We start from the raw sequence: 25,141 nt of genomic DNA, 5'->3' as shown, positions 1-25,141 counted from the left end.
AAGGTTTTGTTCTGTTTTGTTTTGTTTTGTTTTTAGGTCACAGATAATGGGTCAGATTAGAGTCCATGAATATGCGACAAAATGAAACTCATTTGGTGATTGGAATGATTCACTTGATATCTGAAGTTGCATACAGACAGATTGAAAACTAAGAACTGGACCTAAAAGCAGAGTCCCTTTGGTGCTTTTATGAGAGAAGTTACTATGATGGGGAAAATCCAGCAAAGTATTTTCAGTCTGACAAAGAGCAATGTAGAGACGGGATGACATTTGAGTTAGGATATTGGACTTTTTAGTCAACCTTTCCTAGGCAGCCTTGTTCAAGTTACTTGACCTATGTAAATCTCATTTTCTTTATTTGTGTAATGAGACTAACAATACCTGTCTCTCAGGTTTAGTGTAAGAATTAGATGAGATTATGATATCAAGTACTTAAGTACTCTGCCTACTATACAGTGAATATTCAATTAATAATAACATTGCCCTACAGTCTGCTCCATCCATCTGTATAGCCCATTTAGTTGCTTCTTAATTTCTTCAATTATCTAGGTTTCTAATCACCTTCCCCTCCATCACCCAGTGGTTGAGATGCTTCTTTGGTAAAAGCAAAATTTTAAGTGAGTGACCTTAATGGAAGCTTCATTCTATTTCCTTTTTCAGTAGTGATTCAAATACTGCTCTAAAAGTGTTTTTTGCTTCTCCTCCACATTCTTTCAAAAGACATAAGGAAAATACCGGTATTTCTTTTAGTCTTCACAGAATAACTGACAGCCGGTGTTTGAAGTTGACTCTTCCCAGATAGTTCAATTTTTAGAGTACCAAATATGTTCAGCTTTATATAGTAACTTGGTATTTTCATGAAATTTAAGGAAATCGTTGACCCTTCAAATTACAGTGTATCTTCTGCTTCTCTTCTCAGGATGATGAAAAAATGACAGTACTACATTATTTGATTAAATATCACCAGGTATAATTCTTTCAAAGCAGTTTTCAGAAGTTGTTATCTGAAGAGTAGATTCATTATTTATTACACAATATTTTCCCTCCTTATCCCCATTCTCCCCCACAAAAAACTCATCAGAATGAGCTTAATACAAGCAAGATTAAGCCTCTGACATAGGGGAGCTGGCAAGATGGCCAAATAGGAACAGCTCTGGTCTGCAGCTCCCAATGAGACCAATGCAGAAGGTGGGTGATTTCTGCATTTTCAACTGAGGTACCCAGTTCATCTCATTGGGACTGGTTAGACAGTCGGTGCAGCCCATGAAGGGTGAACAGAAGCAGGGTGGGGCATCACCTCACCCGGGAAGCACCAGGGGTCGAGGAACTCCCTCACCTAGCTGAGGGAAGCTGTAAAGTACTCTGCCATGAAGGACAGTGCTATCCAGCCCAGATACTACACTTTTCCCATGGTCTTTGCAACCTACAGACCAGGAGATTCCTGCGGGTGCCTGCACCACCAGGGCCCTGAGTTTCAAGCACAAAACTGGGCAGTCGTTTGGGCAGACACCAAGCTAGCTGCAGGAGTTTTTGTTTGTTTGTTTGTTTTGTTTTATTTTGTTTTTACCCCAGTGGTGGCTGGAATGCCAGTGAGACAGAACTGTTCACTTCCCTGGAAAGGGGGCTGAAGCCAGGGAGTTGAGTGGTCTGTCTCAGCAGAACCCACCCCCATGGGGCCCAACAAGCTAAGATTCACTGGCTTGAAATTCTCACTGCCAGCACAGCATTCTGAAGTCGAGCTGGGATGCTTGAGCTTGGTGTGGGGAGAGGTGCTGCCATTACTGAGGCTTGAGTATGCAGTTTTCCCCTCACAGTGTAAACAAAGCCTCCAGGAAATTCAAACTAGTTGTGGAACCCACCGCAGTGCAGCAAAGCTGCTGTAGCGATAGCACCTCTCTAGATTTGTGCTTTCTGGGCAGGGCATCTCTGAAAGAAAGGCAGCAGCCCCAGTCAGAGGCTTATAGATAAAACTCCCATCTCCCTGGGACAGAGCACCTGGGGGAAGGGGTGGCTGTGGGCGCAGTTTCAGCAGACTTAAACATTCCAGCCTGCCAGCTCTGAAGAGAACAGTGGATCTCCCAGCACAGTGCTCGAGCTCTGCTAAGGGACAGACAGCCTCCTCAAGTGGATCCCTGATACCTATGCCACCTGACTGGGAGACACCTCTGAAGAGGGGTTGACAGATACCTCATATAGAAGAGCTCCGGTTGGCATCTGGCAGGTGCCCCTCTGGGATGAAGCTTCCAGAGGAAGGAACAGACAGCGATCTTTGCTGTTCTGAAGCCTCTGCTGGTGATACCCAGGCAAACAGGTTCTGCAGTGGACCTGCAGCAAACTCCAGCAGACCTGCAAAAAGGGGCCTGACTCTTAGAAGTAAAACTAGCAAACAGAAAGCAATAGCATCAACATCAACAAAAAGGACACCCATGCAAAAATCCCATCTGAAGGTCACCAACATCAAAGACCAAAGATAGATAAATCCACAAAGATGAGGAAAAGCCAGCGCAAAAAGGCTGAAAATTCCAAAAACCAGAATGCCTCTTCTCCAAAGGATCACAACTCCTTGCCAGCAAGAGAATAGAACTGGACGGAGAATGAGTTTGTCAAATTGACAGAAGTAGGCTTCAGAAGATTGGTAATAACAAACTCCTCTGAGCTAAAGACACAGTGCAAGGAAGCCAAGAACCTTGATAAAAGGTTACAGAAACTGCTAACTAGAATAACTAGTTTAGAGAAGAACATAAATGACCTGATGGAGCTAAAAAACACAGTACGAGAACTTTGTGAAGTAAACACAAGTACCAATAGCCAAATTGATCAAGTGGAAGAAAGGATATCAGAGATTGAAGATCAACTTAATGAAATAAGAAGACAAGATTAGAGAACAAAGAATGAAAAGGAACAAACAAAGCCTCCAAGAAATATGGGACTGGGAAAAGACCAAACCTACGTTTGACTGGTGTACCTGAAAGTGACAGGGAGAATGGAACCAAGTTGGAAAACACACTTCAGGATATTATCCAGGAGAACTTCTCCAACCTAGCAAGGCAGGCCAATATTCAAATTCAGGAAATACAGAGAACACCAGAGAGATACTATTCCTTTGAGGAACCCTGCAAAGAACAACCACAAGACACATAATCATCAGATTCACCAATGTTGAAATGAAGGAAAAAATGTTAAGGAAAGCCAGAGAGAAAGGTCGGGTTACCCACAAAGGGAAGCCCATCAGACTAACAATGGATCTCTCTGCAGAAACCTACAAGCTAGAAGAGAATGGGGGCCAATTTTTAACATTCTTAAAGAAAATAATTTTCAACCAGAATTTCATATCCAGCCAAACTAAGCTTCATAAGCGAAGGAGAAATAAAATCCTTTACAGACAAGCAAATGCTGAGGGATTTTGTCACCACCAGGCCTGCCTTACAAGAGCTCTTGAAGGAAGCACTAAACATGGAAAGGAAAAACCAGTACCAGCCACTGCAAAAACAAAACAAATTGTAAAGACCGTCAACACTATGAAGATACTGCATCAACTAATGGACAAAATAACCAGCTAGCATCATATGACAGTATCAAATTCACACATAACAAAATTAACCTTAAATGTAAATGGACTAAATACCCCAATTAAAAGACAGAGTGGCAAATTGGATAAAGAGTCAAGACCCATTGGTGTGCTCTATTCAGGAGAACAATCTCACGTGCAAAGACACACATAGGCTCAAAATAAAGGAATGGAGGAAGATCTACCAAGCAAATGGAAAGCAAGAAAAAAGAAAAAGAAAAAAAAAACTGGGGTTGCAATCCTAGTCTCTGATAAAACAGACTAAACCAACAAAGATAAAAAAGATAAGGGCATTACATAATGGTAAAGGATCAATGTAACAAGAAGAGCTAACTATCCTAAACATATATGCACCCAAAACAGGAGCACCCAGATTCATAAAGCAAGTTTTTAGAGACCTACAAAGAGACTTAGACTCCCACACAATAATAGTGGGCGATTTCAAGCAGACCCAATAGACATCTACAGAACTCTCCACCCTGACAAATCAACAGAATATACATTCTTCTCAACACCACATCACACTTATTCTAAAATTGACCACAAAATTGGAAGTAAAACACTCTTCAGCAAATGCAAAAGAATGAAATCATAACTAACAGTCTCTCAGACCACAGTGCAATCAATCAAATGAGAACTCAGGATTAAGAAAATCACACAAAACCTCAACTACATGGCAACTGAACAACCTGTTCCTGAATGACTACTGGGTAAATAATGAAATTAAGGCAGAAATAAATAAGTTCTTTGAAACCAATAAGAACAAAGACACAACATACCAGAATCTCTGGGACACAGCTGAAACAGTGTTTAGAGGGAAATTTATAGCACTAAATGTCCACAGTAGAAAGCAGGAAAGATCTAAAATCGACGCCATAAATCACAATTAAAAGAACTAGAGAAGCAAGAAGAAACAAATTCAAAAGCTAGCAGAAGACACGAAATAACATCAGAGCAACTAAAGGAGTTAGAGACATGAAAAACCCTTCAAAAAAATCAGTGAATCCGGCCAGGCGCAGTGGCTCACCCCTGTAATCCCAGCACTTAGGAATGCTGAGGTGGGTGGATCACCTGAGGTCAGGAGTTTGAGAGCAGCCTGGCCGACATGGCAAAACCCCATCTGTACTAAAAATACAAAAAAAAATTAGCTGGCTGTGGTGGCGTGCGCCTGTAGTTCCAGCTACTCGGGAGGCTGAGGCAGGAGAATCACTTGAATCTGGGAGGTGGAGGTTGCAGTGAGCCACGGTCACGCCACTGCACTCCAGCATGAGTGACAGAATGAGACTCCATCTCAAAAAAAAAAAAAAAAAATCATTGAATCCAGGAGCTGGTTTTTTGAAAAGATTAACAAAATAGATAGACTGCTAGCCAGACTAATAAAGAAGAAAAGACAGAAGAATCAAATAGACACAATAAAAAATGATAAAGGGGATATCACCACTGATCCCGCAGAAATACAAACTACCATCAGAGAATACTATAAACATCTCTACACAAATAAACTAGAAAATCTAGAAGAAATGGATAAATTCCTGGACACATACACCCTTCCAAGACTAAACCAAGAAGAAGTCGAATCCCTGAATAGACCAATAACAAGTTCTGAAATTGAGGCAGTAATTAATGGCCTATCAACCAAAGAAAGCCCAGGACCAGACAGATTCACAGCCAAATTCTACCAAAGGGGTACAAAGAGGAGCTGGTCCCATTCCTTCTGAAACTCTTCCAAACAACAGAAAAAGAAGGACTATTCCCTAACTCATTTTATGAGGCCAGCATTCTCCTGATACCAAAACCTGGCAGAGACACAACAAAAAAAAAAAGTTCAGGCCAATATCCCTGATTAACATCAATGTGAAAATCCTCAGTAAAATACTGGCAAACCGAATCCAGCAGCACATCAAAAAGCTTATCCACCATGATCAAGTTGGCTTCATCTCTGGTATGCAAGGTTGGTTCAACATATGCAAATCAATAAACGTAATCCATCACATAAACAGAACCAATGGCAAAAACCACATGATTATCTCAATAGATTCAGAAAAGGCCTTTGATAAAATTCAACACCCTTCATGCTAAAAACTCAATAAACTAGGTATTGGTGGAACATATTAATAAGAGCTATTTATGACAAACTCACAGCCAATATCATACAGGAATGAGCAAAAGCTGGAAGCATTCCCTTTGGAAACTGGCACAAGACAAGGATGCCCTCTCTCACCACTCCTATTCAGCATAATATTGGAAGTTCTGGCCAGGGCAATCAGGCAAGAGAAAGAAATAAAGGGTATTCAAATAGGAAGAGTGGAAGTCAAATTGTCTCTGTTTGCAGATGATGTGATTGTATATTTAGAAAACCCCATCATCTCAGCCCCAAATCTCTTTAAGCTGCTAAGCACCTTCAGCAAAGTCTCAGGATACAAAATCAACGTGTAAAAATCACAAGCGTTCCCATAGGCCAATAACAGACAAACAGCAAAATCATGAGTGAACTCCCATTCACAATTGCTACAAAGAGAATAAAATACCTAGGAATACAACTTATAAGGGATGTGAAGGACATCTTCAAGGAGAACTAGAAACCACTGCTCAAGGAAATAAGAGAGGACACAAACAAATGGAAAAACATTCCATGCTCATGGATAGGAAGAATCAATATTATGAAAATGGCCATACTGCCAAAAGTAATTTGTAGATTCAATGCTATTCCCATCAAGCTACCATTGACTTTCTTCACAGAATTAGAAACAAACTACTTTAAATTTCATATGGAACCAAAAAAGAGCCCATATATCCAAGACATTCCTAAGCAAGAAGAACAAATCTGAAGGCATCATGCCACCTGACTTCAAACTATACTACAAGGCTACAGTAACCAAAACATCATGGTACTGGTCCCCTAAACTGATGGAACAGAACAGAGGCCTCAGAAATAATGCCACACATCTACAACCATCTGATCTTTGACAAATGTGACAAAAGCAAGCAATGGGGAAAGGATTCCCTATATAATAAATGCTATGGGGAAAACTGGCTAGCCATATGCAGAAAACTGAAACTGGACACCTTCCTTACACCTTATAGAAAAATTAACTCAAGACAGATTAAAGACTTAAACGTTAAGACCTAAAACTGTAAAAACCCTAGAAGAAAACTTAGGCAATACCATTCAGGACATAGGCATGGGCAAAGACTTCATGACTAAAATATCAAAAGCAATGTCAACAAAAGCCAGAATTGACAAATGGGATCTAATTAAACTAAAGAGCTTCTGCACAGCAAAAGAAACTGTCATCAGAGTGAACAGGCAACCTACAGAATGGGAGAAAATTTGCAATCTATTCATCTGACAAAGGGCGAAAATCTGGACTACAAAGAACTTAAACAAATTTACAAGAAAAAAAACAACCCCATCAAAAAGTGGGCAAAGGATATGAACAGACATTTCTCAAAAGAAGGCATTATGCGTCCAACAAACATATGAAAAAAAGCTCATCATCACTGGTCATTAGAGAAATGCAAATCAAAACCACAATGAGATAACATTTCACACCAGTTAGAATGGCGATCATTAAAAAGTCAGGAAACCACAGATGCTAGAGAGGATGTGGAGAAATAGGAATGCTTTTACATTGTTGGTGGGAGTGTAAATTAGTTCAACCATTGTGGAAGACAGTGTGGCAATTCCTGAAGAATCTAGAACTAAAAATACCATTTGACCCAGCAATCTCATTACTGGGTATATGCCCAAAGTATTATAAATCATTCTACTATAAAGACACATGCACATGTATGTTTATTGCAGCACTATTCACAATAGCAAAGACTTGGAACAAACCCAAATGCTCATCAATGATAGACTGGATAAAGAAAATGTGGCACGTATACACCATGGAATACTATGCAATCATAAAAAATAATGAAGTCATGTCCTTTGCAGTGACATGGATGAAGCTGGAAACCATCATTCTCAACAAACTAACACAGGAACAGAAAACCAAATGCCACATGTTCTCACTCATAAGTGGGAGTTGAACAATGAGAACACATGGACACAGGGAGGGGATCATCACACACCGGGGCCTGTCAGGTGGTGTGGGGCAAGGGAAGGGATAGCATTAGGAGTAATACCTAATGTAGATGATGAGTTGATGGGTGCAGCAAACCACCATAGCACATGTATACCTATGTAACAAACCCATACATTCTACACATGTATCTCAGAACTTAAAGTATAATAAAAATTATTTAAATTTAAAAAAATTTTTAAAGTCTCTGACATAAATATAAATGTTTCTGAAAACTCTAGCAGTTGTAGTTGGCCACAAATGTAGAGAAAAAAATGCATTGACTAAACCAATAAAAACCATATAGGCTATTGTAAAGTTATACTTATGAACAGAAATTTTCAGTGCCAGAAAAGTCTCTCTAAAATCTCATTTCTGGACCCCAACTCTTTCCCACGTACAAGAATCCTTATGGTTCTTTTATCAGTTGACTTGTAATTCTGTCTTGTGCTTTTATTCATTTTGGTATTACAGAGAAAGGGAGAAATCTCAAGTTAAAATGGCAGAACCATTGTCTGTGCTTCTTATGACTTTTAGAGGAACATCCATTCATTCAATCAACATTTGTTGAAATAAATAAATTTACATAAACTTAAATCTAACCAAGTCTCTAGCATCATTGCATTTGAGGGATAAACAAAAAGTAAAAAGCAGATAAAATCCTTGCTCTCATAATGTTTTTGTCCTTGTAGATGAGACAGATAATAAGCAAATGACTAAGTAGAATATATAACCAGACATAAAAAGTGCTATGGAGAATAATAAAGGAAGGAAAAGGTACAGCAAATATTAGTAGGTCCTTTTTATTATTTTTTATTTTTTGAGACAGCGGTTTCACTTTGTTGCCCAGGCCAGAGTGTGGTGGCACGATCATGGTTCACTGCAGGTTCAGGTGATTCTTACATCTCAACCTCCCGAGCAGCTGGGACCACAGGGGTATGCCACTACGCCCAGCTAATTTATTTTTAAAAGTGACAAGGGCTCCCTTTATTACCCAGGTTGGCCTCAAACTCCTGAGCTCAAGGAATTCTCCCGCCTCAGCTTTGAAAGTCCTGTGATTACAAGCATGAGCTACCACACCCAACCATGACAGGAGCTTTTTTGACCATTGTAAAGACTAGGTTTTACTGATCTGAGATAGGAAACCATTGGTGGGATTTGAGCATAGGAGTGACATACACTGATAAAATTTTATTCTGATCACTCCAGTTTCATTGTTGAACAAAGATTGTGGGGAGTTCAGGGAGAGAAGTTGGAGACCAGTTAGGAGGCAATTGCAGTAATCTGGGTGGGAGATGGTTGCTTGGACCAAGGTAGTGACAGTGGTTGGATTCTGGACAAGTTTCAAAGGTAGCCGCAACAGGATGTGCTGATGGATCGACTGGGGTACGTTTTATTAATTACATGTTCTCATTTAATGTGGTAGTGAGAGAGCAGGGTGACTGGTTTTGTGGTTTCTACCCTTCCAGGAGCATCTTGTGAAAGATGATTTTGTGAAATGACTGGAGAATATTATTGTTATCTGCTTTGTTCTGGCAATGCTCAGGTTGCAATAGCTCTGCAATGTTTATTCTAGAAGCAGGTTTAGATATGTTGGGGAACATTTAAGGTCAATATTTGCATCTCTAAATAAAAAATAGTGGAATAATTATGGAAGATGAACAACAGGAGACTAAGCATGTCAAAACTAATGCTCTTAAATAAGGGTACATATTTATTTCTAAAAATAGGAGTGATATTTTGCTCCAATAAAATCAGACCCATATTACTTTGAAGATTCACAAAGACTTAGACCTGTTAAATAACCTTCACTATATTCTATTGTTGTGTGTTTAGTTCTCATGATCAGAACAAGGATCATTGACTTCAAGTTATTGGATTTTTTTTCCTAATAAAAATTGTCCATTTCCTTATGAGTTGGAATAACTAAAGTTACTTCATAGTATTTTTTGGTGCAGAAAAACTCATAGCAGTTAAACTATGTACATTGATTGAATAAAATGACTAGACATTTAAAAAAAAATTTATGATTAAATATTTAAAACATACAAGAAATCATTGTTAAAATGGGAAAAGTTCCCTTATCCCCCTCACAGAGCATGCGATGGGAGTGTGGCTTACTTTTCCGGTGCCCCACTGCCCAGACCTCTAGGGGGTACATGCAGACAGGCAGGTCATGGGAATCTGACCCTACAGCAGCATCTAGGGATGAATGCTTACAGCTCCTGAAGCCCCGGTGGGTGTGTTACAGTGTGCTTTTTCAGTTTAGCTGTCTGCAGGCGGCTTGTGTTAATCAGCTCAATTAGACCCTCTGCCTTATTGCAAGGACAGAGGGTTTTCTGTATCCTGGGGTTCTTGCCTTGTTGTACTGGAAAAATCAGATCACAGGTGGGCTCGGGAGGATGGGTACAAGGTTTTTTATTGAGTGGTGGTAACTCTCAGTGAGATGGATGGGGAGACTCGAAGGGGAACATGGTGGTGAGAGGTGACCACATGCTAGCAGCCCTCACTCGCTCTCGGCACCTCCTCAGCCTCGGCATCCACTCTGGCCGCACTTGAGGAGCCCTTCAGCCCAACACTGCACTGTGGGAGCCCCTCTCTGGGCTGGCCGAGGCCAGAGCTGGCTCCCTCTGCTTGCGGGGAGGTGTGGAGGTGTGTCCGGAATTGGTGGGTTCTTGGTCTCACTGACTTCAAGAATGAAGCCACGGACCCTCGTGTTGAGTGTTACAGTTCTTAAAGGCGGTATGTTCGGATGTGTTCAGAGTTTCTTCCTTCTGGTGGGTTCGTGGTCTCGCTGGCTCAGGAGTGAAGCTGCAGACCTTCACGGTGTTACAGCTCTTAAGGCGGCGCATCTGGAGTTGTTTGTTCCTCCCAGTGGGTTCGTGGTCTTGCTAGCTCCAGGAGTGAAGCTGCAGACCTTCACGGTGAGTGTTACAGCTCATAAAGCCAGTGTGGACCCAAAGAGTGAGCAGTAGCAAGATTTATTGCAAAGAGCGAAAGAACAAAGCTTCCACAGTGTGGAAGGGGACCTGAGCGGGTTGCCACTGCTGGCTCGGGCAGCCTGCTTTTATTCTCTCATCTGGCCCCACCCACATCCTGCTGATTGATCCATTTTACAGAGGGCCGATTGGTCCATTTTACAGAGAGCTGGTTGGTCCATTTTACAGAGAGCTGATTGGTCCATTTTGACAGGGTGCTGATTGGTGCGTTTACAATCCCTGAGCTAGACACAAAAGTTCTCCATGTCCCCACTAGATTAGCTACATACAGAGTGTCAACACAAAGGTTCTCCAAGTCCCCACTAGAGTAGCTAGATACAGAGTGTCGATTGGTGCAATCACAAACCCTGAACTAGAGACAGGGTGCTGATTGATGTGTTTACAAACCTTGAGCTAGATACAGAGTGCCGATTGGTGTATTTACAATCCCTTAGCTAGACATAAAGGTTCTCCAAGTCCCCACCAGAGTAGCTAGATACAGAGTGTCAATTGGTGCATTCACAAACCCTGAGCTAGACACAGGGTGCTGATTGGTGTGTTTACAAACCTTGAGCTAGATAGAGTGCCGATTGGTGTATTTACAATCCCTTAGCTAGACATAAACGTTCTCCAAGTCCCCACCAGACTCAGAAGCCCAGCTGGCTTCACCCAGTGGATCCCACGCTGGGGCCGCAGGTGGAGCTGCCTGCCGGTCCCACGCCGTGCACCCACACTCCTCAGCCCTTGGGTGGTCGATGGGACTGGGCGCTGTGGAGCAGGGGGCGGTGCTCATCGGGGAGGCTCAGGCTGCACAGGAGCCCACGGCTGGGGGGAGGCTCAGGCATGGCGGGCTCCAGGTCCTGAGCCCTGCCCCGCGGGGAGGCAGCTAAGGCCCAGCAAGAAGTCGAGCACAGCAGCTGCTGGCCCAGGTGCTAAGCCCCTCACTGTCCGGGGCCAGCAGGGCTGGCTGGCCTCTCCGAGTGCAGGGCCTGCTGAGCCCATGCCCACCCGGAACTCACGCTGGCCCGCAAGTGCAAGTGCCACGCGCAGCCCTGGTTCCCACCTGCGCCTCTCCCTCCACACCTCCCTGCAGGCTGAGGGAGCCGGCTCCAGCCTCGGCCAGCCCAGGAAGGGGCTCCCACAGTGCGGCAGCGGGCTGAAGGGCCCTTCAAGTGTTGCCAAAGTGGGAGCCCAGGCAGAGGAGGCACCGAGAGCGAGTGAGGGCTGTGAGGGCTGCTGGCACGCTGTCACCTCTCAGAGGGAGAGACGTGGGTGGGAACCGAGGCTGCGCGCAGTGCTTGTGGGCCAGCACGAGTTCCTGGTGGGTGCGAGCTCGGCGGACCCCACACTTGGAGCGGCTGGCCGGCACTGCTGGCCCCGGGCAGTGAGGGGCTTCGCACCCGGGCCAACAGCTGTGGAGGGTGCGCTAGTCCCCCAGCACTGCCAGCCCACCGGCACCACGCTTGAATTCTCACCAGGCCTCAGCCGCCTCCCCATGGGGCAGGGCTCGGGACCTGCAGCCCTTCATGCCCAAGTGCCCCTGCACTCCCGCTCTCTGTGGGCTCCCGCATGCCCAAGTCTCCCTGATGGTCGCCGCCCCCTACTCCGGGGGCCTGGTCCCACCAACTGCCCAAGGGCTGAGGAGTGTGGGTGCACAGCACGGGACTGGCGGGTACCTCCACCCATGGCCCCAGCACGGGATCCACTAGGCGAAGCCAGCTGAGCTTCTGAGTCGGGTGGGGACTTGGAGAACTTTTATGTCTAGCTAGAGGATTGTAAACGCACCAATCAGCACTGTGTCTAGCTCAAGGTTTGTAAACACACCAATCAGTGCTCTGCGTCTAGCTAATCTGGTGGGGACTTGGAGAACTTTTGTGTCTAGCTAAAGGATTGTAAACGCACCAATCAGCACTCTGTGTCTAGCTCAAGGTTTGTTAACACACCAGTCAGCACCCTGTCAAAAGGGACTAATCAGCTCTCTGTAAAATGGGCCAATCAGCTGTCTAAAACGGACCAATGAGCTCTCTGTAAAATGGACCAATCAGCAGGATGTGGGTGGGGCCAGATAAGAGAATAAAAGCAGGCTGCCTGACCCAGCAGCGGCAACCTGCTCGGGTCCCCTTCGGGAGGGTGGTAGCTTTGTTCTTTTGCTCTTTGCAATAAATCTTGTTGCTGCCCACTCTTTGGGTCCGCACCACCTTTATGAGCTGTAACACTCACTGCAAAGGTCTGCAGCTTCACTCCTGAAGCCAGCGAGACCGCGAACTCACTGAGAGGGACGAACAACTCCAGACGGGAGAAATGAACAACTCCAGATGCGCCACATTTAAGAACTGTAACACTCACCGTGAAGGTCTGCAGCTTCTCTTCTGAAGCCAGTGAGACCACAAACCCACCATAAGGAAGCTCCAGACACATCTGAACATCTGAAGGAGCAAACTGTGGACACACCTCTTTAAGAACTGTAACACTCACTGCGAGGGTTTGCGGCTTCATTCTTGAAGTCAGCAAGACCAAGAACCCACCAATTCCGGACACAGTGGTTTTCCCCTGCAGTCAGGCTGCCCAGCAGCTAGCTACTTTCTCTAAGAAATTTTCCCTGATCACCCGTTCTTAAATGGATATATTCTTTTCCTTTCTCTCTTAGTACCCTGTGGTTGGTATTTATTTATTGACTTACTTACTTACTCCTCCAACCTCCCCAGCCAAACTTTGCATCATTCCATTAGTCAGTGGCCTGCTGGTGTCTGCCAGTGCCTGCTGGTGTGCTCTTCTGCTGGTGTGTGTTCCTCCCAATGTCCAGCCGCTTGTGTCTGTGCCCCCAGGGTCTTGGGGATTTTATAGACACAAGATGGGGGCATGGCGGGCCAGTGTGGTCTTGGGAAATGCAATATTTGGGGACAAAAACAGAAATGCCTGTCCTGATTTAGGTCCGATGGCACAGGCCCAGAGGTGGAGCCCTCGCCAGGAGCCCCACCCTTCTTCTCCCAGCACTTCCTTGCCCCCATCCTATATCATTAAGACATACATTGAAGTGCTATGTATCTCACCTCTAGAAGTAAAACAATGAGATTAGAAGCTCTATATATATATCTCTTCCTGACTACACCTCCTTTGGCCTTCCTCAGGAGAACCATTATGAAGAATTTAGTGTTAATTATTCCCATGCATGTCTATTTTTTTTTTTTTACTACATATGTATGTATCTCTGGACAATTTATAATTGAAAATATTTGAAAAATATTATTGCAGTCTGATATGGTTTTGATATTTGTCCCTTCCAAATCTCATGTTGAAGTGTAATCTCCATTGCTGGAGGTGAGGCCTTGTGGGAGGTATTGGATGATGGGGTCAGATCTTTCATGAATGGTTTAGCACCACCCCCTTGGTAATGAGTGAGTTCTTATTCTGAGTTCATGGGAGATATGGTTGTTTAGAAGACTGTGGCACCTTTCCCTCAAACCTTGCTCTCGTTTACTCTCTCTGTATGATGTGCTGGCTCCCCCTTCTCCTTCCACTGTGATAGTAAGCTTCCTGAGGCCCTCACCAGCAGCAGATGCTGGCACTATGCTTCGTGTACAGCCTGAAGAACTGTAAGCCAAAATAAAACCTCTTTTCTTTATAAATTACCCAGCTTCAGGTGTTTCTTTATAGCAACGCATGAACCAGACTAACACACACTCACTAGTTTATCAAGTCTACCTCCAAAATAGGTCTTGAACCTTTATTCTTTCTCCAAGTCAGCATTATCTCCTATTCAGTAACTTCCTATCTGTTCTTCCCACTTGTCCTCCTGTCATTTTGTAACCATTATTCTCCATAGCATCCAGAGAGGATTTTGTAAAACACATAACTGATTACACTCCTCTACTGAAAACCCTTCTGTGTTTTCCGACTAAATAAGACTCACATTGTTTCATTTGGCCTGCAGTTATTCCCTTCCTTCCTCCCCAGTGGTATCCAAAGGTCAGCCTTTTTCCTGCTCTTTGTACTGGAGAACACTGGTCTTCTTTTAGTTTCTGGAACACTTAAGATCTTTTCAGATTGAAAGCATTTGTATAATTTTTAGGACAGCAGGGATGTTAATTTTAAAAAAAGAAAAACATTTTTTCCTCTTTTTGCTTAGAATGAACTATTCACTCTACCTTGCTAGCTACTTCCTCTAAGAAATTTTCCCTGATCACCCATTCTTAAATGGATACATCCTTTTCCTTTCTCTCTTAGCACCCTGTGGTTGGTGTTTTATTTACTGACTTACTTTGTATTGCTTTTAAAATGCCTATTTCCCTCACTAGATTATAAATTTCTGAAAGGAAGAGCTATGTCTTTTTTATGTGCAGCTGAATACCTAGTATCTAACTTCACATATGGTAGACATACTCAAAGTATCTGTTGAAGGAAAATACGAATGAAGAAGTAACGGACATAATTATTTTTATCATCTTCATTTAAATTCTACAGGCTGAAAAATAACTTTGCTCTTGAGTTTTAAGAGGAAAAAATAAGTTGTTTTAGTTTAGATATTTTAAGAAACAGAAACCTAGACATAGTAGCTCCAGTACAGTGGGGGTTTATTGTAAAGATAGAGGAAATCCAGGAGAAGTTGAGCAAGTAGACTTCAGGAAGGACAGGCACCAAAGTTAACCTAGACACTCGTCTGTATTATTCTCTATCAATCTCTATGAATCAGATTTTCTCGCCTCTTTCCTGACTACCTCTTTGTAGCTTTGTTTTACAGGGCCTAAAAGACCTCAGAAAAGTCTACATGACGTTTTAACTCTAATACCAATAGCTCTTGGTAATCTCCCTATGTGTCTTTTAGATAAAATTACTGAGGGAGAGCCTGATTGGTTTTGCACATACTTTAAAATAAGTCTGCATAGTCATAGGTCACCTTAGGCCAGTTGTCAATCTCTCATCCATTGTGCTGTGGTCAAGGAATAGGATTTGGGTGAGTCACATGACCTATAATCCATTCAACAGGAATTGTACATGGTCAGATTTCCTGAGAAGGGTCATCGATGGATCTTATACAATAAAATATTTCTAGTGTGCGTGTAATTTAAGACTAAAATTCTTAATGTTGACTGCATTGAAAGTAGACATTTGATAAATGTAATATTAAGTAAAATTCTGATGCATCTCAAGACAAGCTATATATTAGCTTGGCATAGGAATTTATTTAATTAGAGTGGAGCATAGCATAGTTTTAATATAGGGTGTAATCTTTAAAATTATAATTTGGTCCTCAGGATTGAAGTGGTAGCTGGATCCAAATCATTTTCATAGTATACATTTGCAGGTGAGGTTATAAGTAAAAGCAGTGTGCAATTTTGACCCATATAAATAATTTTCATGATTATTGGCAAAAGTATATGAAATATTTGAATGCTTCCCATTGTCTAGAAACTGTATTGGGAAAGCGTCTTCTAAGTAATAAGTGTTGAAAGACCTCCATTGTAATTATTAGTAACAACATTCTTTCAATTTATAAATTATCTATATTGTACAAAAGAGAAGGAACTCATACAGTATCAGTGGAAGTGGATTAAAAATGAGACCTTGCGTTGAAGAGTAGTTATTTCCCTTTACAACCTTGTTTCATAAATATCCAATTTTAGCTGATAAACTTTCAGACTTACTGTTTAAGTCTCAAATATTTGAGGACAGAATACTGGCAGGCTTTACTGGAGAGTGTTTCTGGGCCACACACTGTACTAAAAGATTTACATACCTTGTCACACTATTCTTACCTTCTCCAAACAGACTGCAGCCCTTCACACCCCTCATACAGTTGCCCAATTTAGAAATAGGTTTTTCAACTTTTTTCAATTCACATGGGCAGACACTGTGATTATCCTTGTCCTTCATGTCCCTTAGCAAATAACAGATGGTCTTTGTCTCTTTTAAGACATCCTCATGACCTACTCTCATTTTAAGACAGAAGTCGTAATCAATTCCCAATATCATTTTGGGTCTTTCAGTCCAAGACTCGACTCTGTTGATCTCATATCCCAGGTACTCCTATGGTCTGGCAAGACTTCTCCATTCTCCATCTTAAATTCCTTCACCTGATGCTCCTGGTATTCTTTTCCAGCTGCACTTTGCAGGCACAGTTTTCCATTGGTATCCACAGGGTTTAAAGATCCCCTCGTCCCCCACAGATACCAAAATCTGAGGATGCTCAAGTTCCCTGTATAAAATGGCATAATATTTGCATATAACCTAACACATCCTTCCATATGCTTTACATCATCTCTATATAACATATAATACATAATACATTGTAAATGGTATGTGAATAGTTGTTATTTGTTTTTAAGTTTATGTTATTTTTGTTATTATTTTTATTTTAAAGATATTTTCCATCTGCAGTTTTCCATCTGTTGTTTGAATCCACATATGCAGAATCCACCGATAGGGAGGGCAACTGAACTTAATTATCTGCATCCATTGTTTGGCATTTAGTAGTAGTAGTATTTTTAGAGACAGGGTCTTGTTGTGTTGCCGAGAGTGGAGTGCAGTGGCTATTCACAGACACTATCATCATAGCGGTGCACTACAGCCTTGAACTCCTGGGCTCAGGTGAGCCTTCTACCTCAGTCTCCCAAGTAGCTGGGACTGCAGGTATGCGCCACTGTACCCAGCTGTTTGGCATTTTTAACCAAAGAGTAGTTTAACCTTTTTCTTACTTATCCAGGGCTTCTTAACCATATCTAAACATACAATATTTAGCTACCAGTACTAGAACTGCTGTTTGCATTTGTTAAAAAAGAGGCATAATAGGACCTTCTGGTCTCCTACTTTTTGGGTTGTCTCACCAGGGCTTTCAGAGGCTCTTATTTTTTATTTTTTTCTTTCAATACCTTTGGTATGAAAGCTGTTATTTTTTAGAAGTCCACTTGACATTTTGCTTCTTGTCCTCATCCTAGTAGTATAGCCCATTTTGCTCTTCTTAGGAATATGCCAGAAAATTTTTCATAATTGAATAGAACAATTTCCTGCTGGTCCTCTGGCTCATTGACCTATTGGATTTCAGCTTGGACCACATCATGTCTGGTAATTATTTTTTAAGGCACTTAAAGCACCTGGTAGTTTGTTTACTTACTTACTTCGTGTAGTTGTTCTCCTAATATCCCAATGAAGTAGGTACATCCTACTTTGTAAACTCTATAAAGATTCTTGGTTATGCTCATTGACAGGCAAGAATCCATTTTGTCCATAAGAATCCTTAATACAGAGAAGAATTAGTGCATTCTTAGTGTTCATCATCTCTGTTACCTTGCAAATATACGTAAAAGATCCCTCGTTAATATTAACCTATGAATTTTAGGCCAGGTGCAGTGGCTCAGGCCTGTAATTCCAGCATTTTGGGAGGCTGAGGTGGGATGACCATTTGAAGTCAGGAGGCTGAGACCAGCCTGATCAACGTGGTGAGACCCTGTGTCTATCAAAAGTTAAAAAATTTAGCTAGGCATGCTGGGCACAACTGTACTCCCAGCTACTCAGGAGGCTGAGGCAGAGGATCGCTTGAGCCCAGGAGTTTGAGGCTACAGTGAGCTATGATAGCACCACTGTACTCCAGCCTGGGCAACAGAACGAGATTCCTGTCTCAAAAACAAACAAATTTATGACTGTAAAACAATGAAAGATAAATATCCAATAGTACTGATTAATCCTCTCGTTTAAGTGCCCTTTTTTGTTCCCGTTAAATAGAATCAAAGCACATTTTATCTAATAATGTATAAGCTTTCAACCTGAAAAATAGCTTAAAATAAGTGACTAAGGTTGAAGCTAATATGAGTCAACCTTAAAACATGCAAAATTTTTACAAAAAAACAGGTCACCTTTAGATACCAGGTATTACTTTGCCTATTCACCAATCTAGATGTATGATCTAATTCTTGTCTTAGACCTTACTTTTTTTTTTTTCCAAAATCAGTATAGTTGCTTTCTGTTTATGTCTGGTAGAGAACCACATGATAACTTTACAAGTACTGCTGGTTCTATGAGAGTCTTTTTCTTACTATCAGAAGAGCATGGTGAAACAGTCCAATACTGAAAGAAAAAGGAAGTATGTTAGTTGATTATACCAATGAATCTTGAAGAACATATCAAGTAATTCTTTTCTCCAAACTTCAAACTGTTATAGTTCACACGGAACTAACCTTGGGTAGGGAGGCAGATGGGGTGGGCTTCCTTTGTCTGCTGCTTCCTGTCCCAGTTTCTCCTCAACAGTAACACCTGAGTCTTCTTAGCCACCTTTCTCAGTATCTCAGGAAACCTCTGTGAAGCTTTCTTTCTCCTTACTTATCCCTCCAGACTCTGTTGTCTTCTTCTTTTATTCTTCTGTTGTCTTCTTCTTTTATTCCTTTGCCCTGTGGTCTTCCTTCCTTTTAGGTTTTTGGTTTGAGTTTTGGTTATTGAATCTCACCTAATTTCACCTGGGAAAATTTTTGAGATCCAATCAGGTTGAAGCAGAAAGGGAAAGAAAACCACTTGGCACTAGTCCCTCAGGATCTACCATATATAAGCCAAACAGACATTCTCCTCTGCCAGAATGCTTATCTGTTGGCATAACTTTGTTCCTAAGAATCTGTACCTCACTTCTCTGCTTAGAGTTGTATTATAAAAGGCCCACTTCTATTATCCTGAGTCAATAAGTGCCCAAGCTCAAAAGGAAAAAAAGGGATGTGCTGTGCCCCAAGAAAGGATGATAGAGGAAGAAAAATCCTGTCCTGGCTTGTCTGATGTCTCAGTTGGATATTACCCAGTTCTTAATGTTTAATAAGCCCATTTATTTTTGAGACCCTTGGCATCATTTGTCATCGTGTACTATTTTAATGACAATAAAATGTTCCTCCAGCTGTATCAGGCTGAGTGTAAGGATGGTGGAGACCCAAAGCAGTTTACATGAAACCCTCCATGGGAAGGAGAGGAGAGAAAATCAGGATGAAACTACAGCCACAGCCAGAATGGTGGACTGAAATACCAGTGTTCCCTCAGATGGGGAACTCCTTTATAATGTGGTAGGTTTTCTTTTCTTTTTCTTTTTCTTTTTTTTTTTATTTTGAGACAGAGTTTCGCTCTTGTTGCCCAGGCTGGAGTGCAGTGGTGCCATCTCAGCTCGCCGCAACCTCCGCTTCCCAGGTTCAAGCTATTCTCCTTCCTCAGCCTCCTGAGTAGCTGGGATTACAGGCATGTGCCACTATGCCTGGCTATTTTTGTATTTTTAGTAGGGATGGGGTTTCTCTATATTGGTAAGGCTGGTCTCAAACTTCTAACCTCAGGTTATCCTCCCACCTCAGCCTCCCAAAGTGCTGGGATTACAGGCGTGAGCCACCACACCCGGCCTATAGTGTGGTAGGTTTTCTGAGGCCTTCTTTTTACCAGTCTTAAAAATGAATTTTTAAAATTATGCCAGAATTAAGATTTTTTATCTATTTTTCTCCAAGAATTATTAGCCACTTTTAAAAATATCTTTAATAATTAAAGATAAATTTGGATTTTATTTGAAATGTACTGATAAACCTGAATTACATGTTATCTAATATATTAACTGTCTTCCTATCTTCAACCTTCAGATCTATAATAGACTTGATATCAAATAGTATTTTGAACCCAGTAGAGTTTCACAACCTTTCAAGTGTAGAACTAATCAGTCAACAAGCATCTATTAAATCTTTCTAAGTTCAAGAAAATATCCTTTAATTTAATTTAGCATTTGGATAAAACCCTTGAAAAAATTGGGTATTGGTTACACTTTTTCTACTTTTCCTTAATGGGGCTACTTAAAGATTTATTTAGGTCAGATATGGCCAACTCAAATGCACAAAAATGAATGAAATGTGCTAGGTATAAGACAAGACGGAGTATTGAGGACTGGGATGAACTGCAGAGTACATATTCACGTAAAGGAACTCAAATTCAACTTTTATAAAAAGCTGAGGCCAAACAGAATGTATCATCAGTCCAAATTCAGCCAAAGGCTGCAGTTTGTGACCTCTGATTTAGATAGCAAGATGAAATATTATTTGGTTGGGATTTTTGGAGGTGGTAGGAGTGACTCCAAATCATAATAAATTAATATATTTGTAATTTAGAAGCCCATATCACAAGACTTGTATTTATGATGGCTATACCATATATTGATAAAAGAGTATAATTATGCCTAGAAGCATAAGACAGTATTTCTCAAAGTGTAGTTCATAGCAACTTTCACCAGAATAATTTGGGAGGGGTGGGAGAGGGACTATTTCAAAACTTACTACAAAGCTATAGTAATCAAAACTGCATGGTAATGGCATAGGTGTAAATCTATAGATTAACAGAATGGAAATACACTCACGTATTTGTGGGCATTTGATTTTCAGCAAGAATGCCAAGACAATTTAGTAAGGAAAGAATAGCCTTTTCAACAAATGTTGCTGAGACAACTGGAGATAGATAGATAGCTAGATGTAGATAGATAGATAGATAGACAGACAGACAAACAGATAGTTTTTTTTTTTTTTTTTTTGGAAACAGGATCTGGCTCTGTTGCCCAGGCTGGAGTGCAGTGACACCATCTCAGCTCACTGCAACCTCTGCCTACCTCTGCCTCTGGAGCTCAAGCACTCCTCCCACCTCAGCTTCCTGAGTAGCTGGGACTACAGGTGCATGCCATCATGGGCCTGGCTAATTTTTTAATTTTTTGTAGAGACAGGGTTTTGCCATGTTGCCCAGGCTGGTCTCAAACTCCTGAGCTCAAGTAATCTGCCCGCCTCAGCCTCCCAGAGTATAGGATTACAGGCTTGAGCCACCGGTCCCAGCTGGTAACTGGATATTGACTTATAAAAGAATGAAGTTGCACCCCTACTTCACACTCCTCTCTCCATATAAAAGAATAAAGTTGTACCCCTACCTCTATAGCAAATCCATAGAGATAGAAAGTAGATTAGTTTCCTAGAGTTGACGAGAGCAGGGATTGACGAGTGAGTGCTTACAGGAAAAAGTTTTCTTTTGGAGATGATGCAATGTTCAGGAATTAGATGGTGATGATGGTTGTACAGCCTTGCAAATATACTAAAAACCAACTGAACTGTACATTTTTGAAGAACAAGTTTTATGGTGTTTGAATTACATCTCAATGTAACAAAATAACTTGAAGCAGGAGAGATTGCTCATTAAAGATAAAAATTCTAGAGGTCATCTTAGACTCAAGCTTCTTTGAGGATATGGCTCTAGAAATCTACAAGTTTAACAAATATACTCAGGTTTATTTCCTAATGACTAAGAAATACTGATTTAACAGTTGTGTATACTTGTACATTGAAATGTGTTTAGGCTAAAGGACATGTGCTCATGTGCTTTTTGATCATTTTAATCATCAGCAGCAAAGAGTTATGTGGTATTACTTTCTGTCCCATATGAGAGTTATCAAATGATAAAGATGTGATGCTTTCTCTGGAGGAACAAGAAGACGGCCACACATAGAAGCATGAAGTGGTGTACTTTTTCATTTCTTTGAATTTGTTACTTTGGCAAATTCTGGGAAGAAAGATAATAATTCAAGGTAATGAATTCAGAGAAGCACAAAACTTAAGGGAAATATCCAGCAATGTTTCTGTGGTTGCTTTGTTTTTAGTGTTTATTTTGGGGATGAAAACCTTGGTGTGTTGATTTTTCTCAAGGCTTTCTTGGTCATATGTTACTGTGGGCCTTTCAACAAAGCCAGGTTGACAGAGAACAGATGCATATTTTAATAACTAAACTTCCTCAGCAATAGTATCTGGATCAGATTTGTTTCACAGCAGTGTTGCAGCAGGATAAATTATAATTAAAAATAGGCAGGTATTTTATTTCATGAAGATTTAGGGGAAGAACAAGATGGAACTTTTTAGAGTTAGCAGTTACCAAATAGGGGAATGAAGGTAGATCTGCAGTTTCCCAATACAAAGTATTTGGGGGCTTATTCAGAGTTTTACTTGCACTGAGTTGATAAATGGTATATGATCATCAATAGTATCCTATAAATATTAAACTGTAAGTCTCTTTTGAAAATCTAAAATTACTCCTTTTTCTAAATTATCAAAGGTTTTAAAACATCAAATTCACAAATACCTTTTTTATTTAAAGAGAAAGTAGGATTTGATACTCAATTTTTTTGTTGTTGTTGAGACGGAGGCTTGATCTGTGGCCAGGCTGGAGTGCAGTGGCGCCAACTCGGCTCACTGCACCCTCTGAATCCCTGGTTCAAGCGATTCTCCTGCCACAGCCTCCCTAGTAGCTGGGATTACAGGCACGCGCCACCACGCCCAGCTAATTTTTGTATTTTTTAGTAGAGATGGGGTTTCACCATGTTGGCCAGGATGGTCTCCATCTCCTGACCTTATGATCCACTCACCCTACCCACAAAGTGCTGTGATTATAGGCGTGAGCCACCGCACCTGGCTGATACTCAATTTTTTTATGGTTGATGCCAGTCACCCTTACTTTGGCTAATCCTGTTTCTTCAACGATAGAAATAGATGATCAAGCTTAAAAGATTCTACTCTTACATGAATGGTATATTATATCGTTTTGTTATATGTAAGCTGTAGGAAAAGTACTTTGTTTAATTAGGGTCTGGGAACATGAATATGACTAGCTTTTCCCATTTTTCCTTTTTTATCGCAAGCTTCTTTTTTTTTTGAGACGGAGTTTCGCTCTTGTTGCCCAGGCTGGAGTGCAGTGGCGCAATCTCGGCTCACTGCAACCTCCGCCTCCTGGGTTCAAGCGATTCCCCTGCCTCAGCCTCCCAAGTGGCTGGGATTACAGGCGCCCCCCATCACGTCTGGCTAATTTTTTGTATTTTTAGTAGAGATGGGGTTTCATCGTGTTGTCCAGGCTGGTCATGAGCTCCTGACCTCAGGTGATCCACCCGCCTGGGCCTTCCAAAGTACTGGGATTACAGGCGTGAGCCACTGCACCCGGCCTTTATCTCAAGCTTCTACCAGTAGTAATAAATGGCTAGCAAGAATCTTCTATGCCTTAGCCTGAAGGAGATGGGTTCCATTACTAATCTTCTTTCTTCCAAAATATAGAACTTCAGGTATTTGCCCGAGGCTGCACCCTCAGCCAATATTTTGGTTTTATTTTGGCCCCAGCCAATATATTGTGCTCTATATTAGGCAAGTCGTAGTAGGTGATGGAGACACAGAACTGATAAACATTTTCAGAAGGAGGCATGTTGGGGTAATTCAATACAAATAAGATAGACAGACTCTTGCATTATGTTGACCCTTAGGAATTTGCTCTTTTTTTTGTTTGTTTTTGAGACGGAGTTTTCGCTCTTGTTGCCCAGGCTGGAGTGCAATGGTGCAATCTCGGCCCACTGCAACCTCCACCTCCTGGGTTCAAGCGATTCTCCTGCCTCAGCCTCCCAAGTAGTTGGGATTACAGGTGTCCACCACCACGCCTGGTTCATTTTTGTATTTTTAGTAGAAACGGGGTTTCACCATGTTGGCCAGGCTGGTCTCGAACTCCTGACTTCAGGTGATCCACCCGCCTCAGCCTCCCAAAGTGATGGGATTACAGGCATGAGCCACTGTGCCTGTCCAAAATGTTTGTAAGTCAAAAATTTTTGAATATTGGCAGTTTCCTATGGTGCATCCTAATATCATACTGAGAGTAGTGATATGTTGGAGATAAGGTCATAAGAACAGGTAATACCTAATCTAAACTTGGAGAATAACTACTGTTCAATCCCACTATTGGGCCATAGTAGTCACTGTTTATATAATAAATGAGTGAAGTCTTCTGTGATGTCTTTTCGACACATGTATTCAGTGTGTATTATGTATATAGTAGTCTCCCAATCTCAAAGCTTCTTTGAAGTTGCATATCATATATTTAAAATACATGTAAATTTTGCATTTTACTGCACAATAGAGCCATAGTTGTCTTAGTACAAATATTTGTTTCACATGTTTAAGTAAAACTTGTTCAAAGAGATATAGCATATTTGCCTTGTTTTTCCCTTTTCTTACACACAGCTCTTTGTACCTCAGGGGTTTGTCATACCACAATTTGGGATGCATTGTTATATAAATAGGAGGCCACTGAAAGTTTAAATCAAGGTAATGCCATGGTGAAATTGATGTTTGAGAAAAATAATTCTGAGAGAGTCAAAATAGTTGTGTTGTGATAGCAGCTGGCATATATGCATTAAAAATTGAACATTAAGAATAAATGCTGACATTGTGGATTATTTGTTGCTTTTGTAAGTTTGTCCTCTAGCACTTGTGCTTTTTATCTTTTGTATTAAGTATGCATTTTAAGAGTACATGGTATACCACCAAATTGTCTGACAGTGCTACATTTTTGTGGAATTTTGGGGGAGGGATCATATATATTTAAAATTTTATATTAGATTTTCTTTTATAGCCATTTACATGATGTGGCTTTTTATATTTGGAGGAAAAAAGAATTCATAGAATACATTAATGTGTTACATGATGTCAGCAGATAACTAGATTTCTAAAGGCTAAGTTATTAAAGGCTTATAT

The 25,141-nt window shown here is 41.3% G+C and overlaps 1 protein-coding gene across 19 annotated transcripts in view; it reads left to right on the top strand.

The window, feature by feature from the left end:
- Nucleotides 1-25,141, top strand: part of RABGAP1L (RAB GTPase activating protein 1 like) — an 857,048-nt gene that overhangs the window by 562,998 nt on the left and 268,909 nt on the right. Inside the window, exon 18 of one of the 19 annotated variants that reach the window (XM_054551607.2) lies at nt 19,480-19,637. Within the exon in view, the coding sequence (XP_054407582.1) occupies nt 19,480-19,530 (51 nt within the window). The 3' untranslated portion in view covers nt 19,531-19,637. 19 annotated transcript variants of the gene reach the window in all.

The sequence above is a fragment of the Pongo abelii genome, chromosome 1 (assembly GCF_028885655.2).
Source record: "Pongo abelii isolate AG06213 chromosome 1, NHGRI_mPonAbe1-v2.0_pri, whole genome shotgun sequence".
NCBI lineage: Eukaryota > Metazoa > Chordata > Mammalia > Primates > Hominidae > Pongo > Pongo abelii.
The sequence above is the reverse complement of the archived record's forward strand: the minus strand, read 5'-3'. Positions and strand labels throughout refer to the sequence as shown.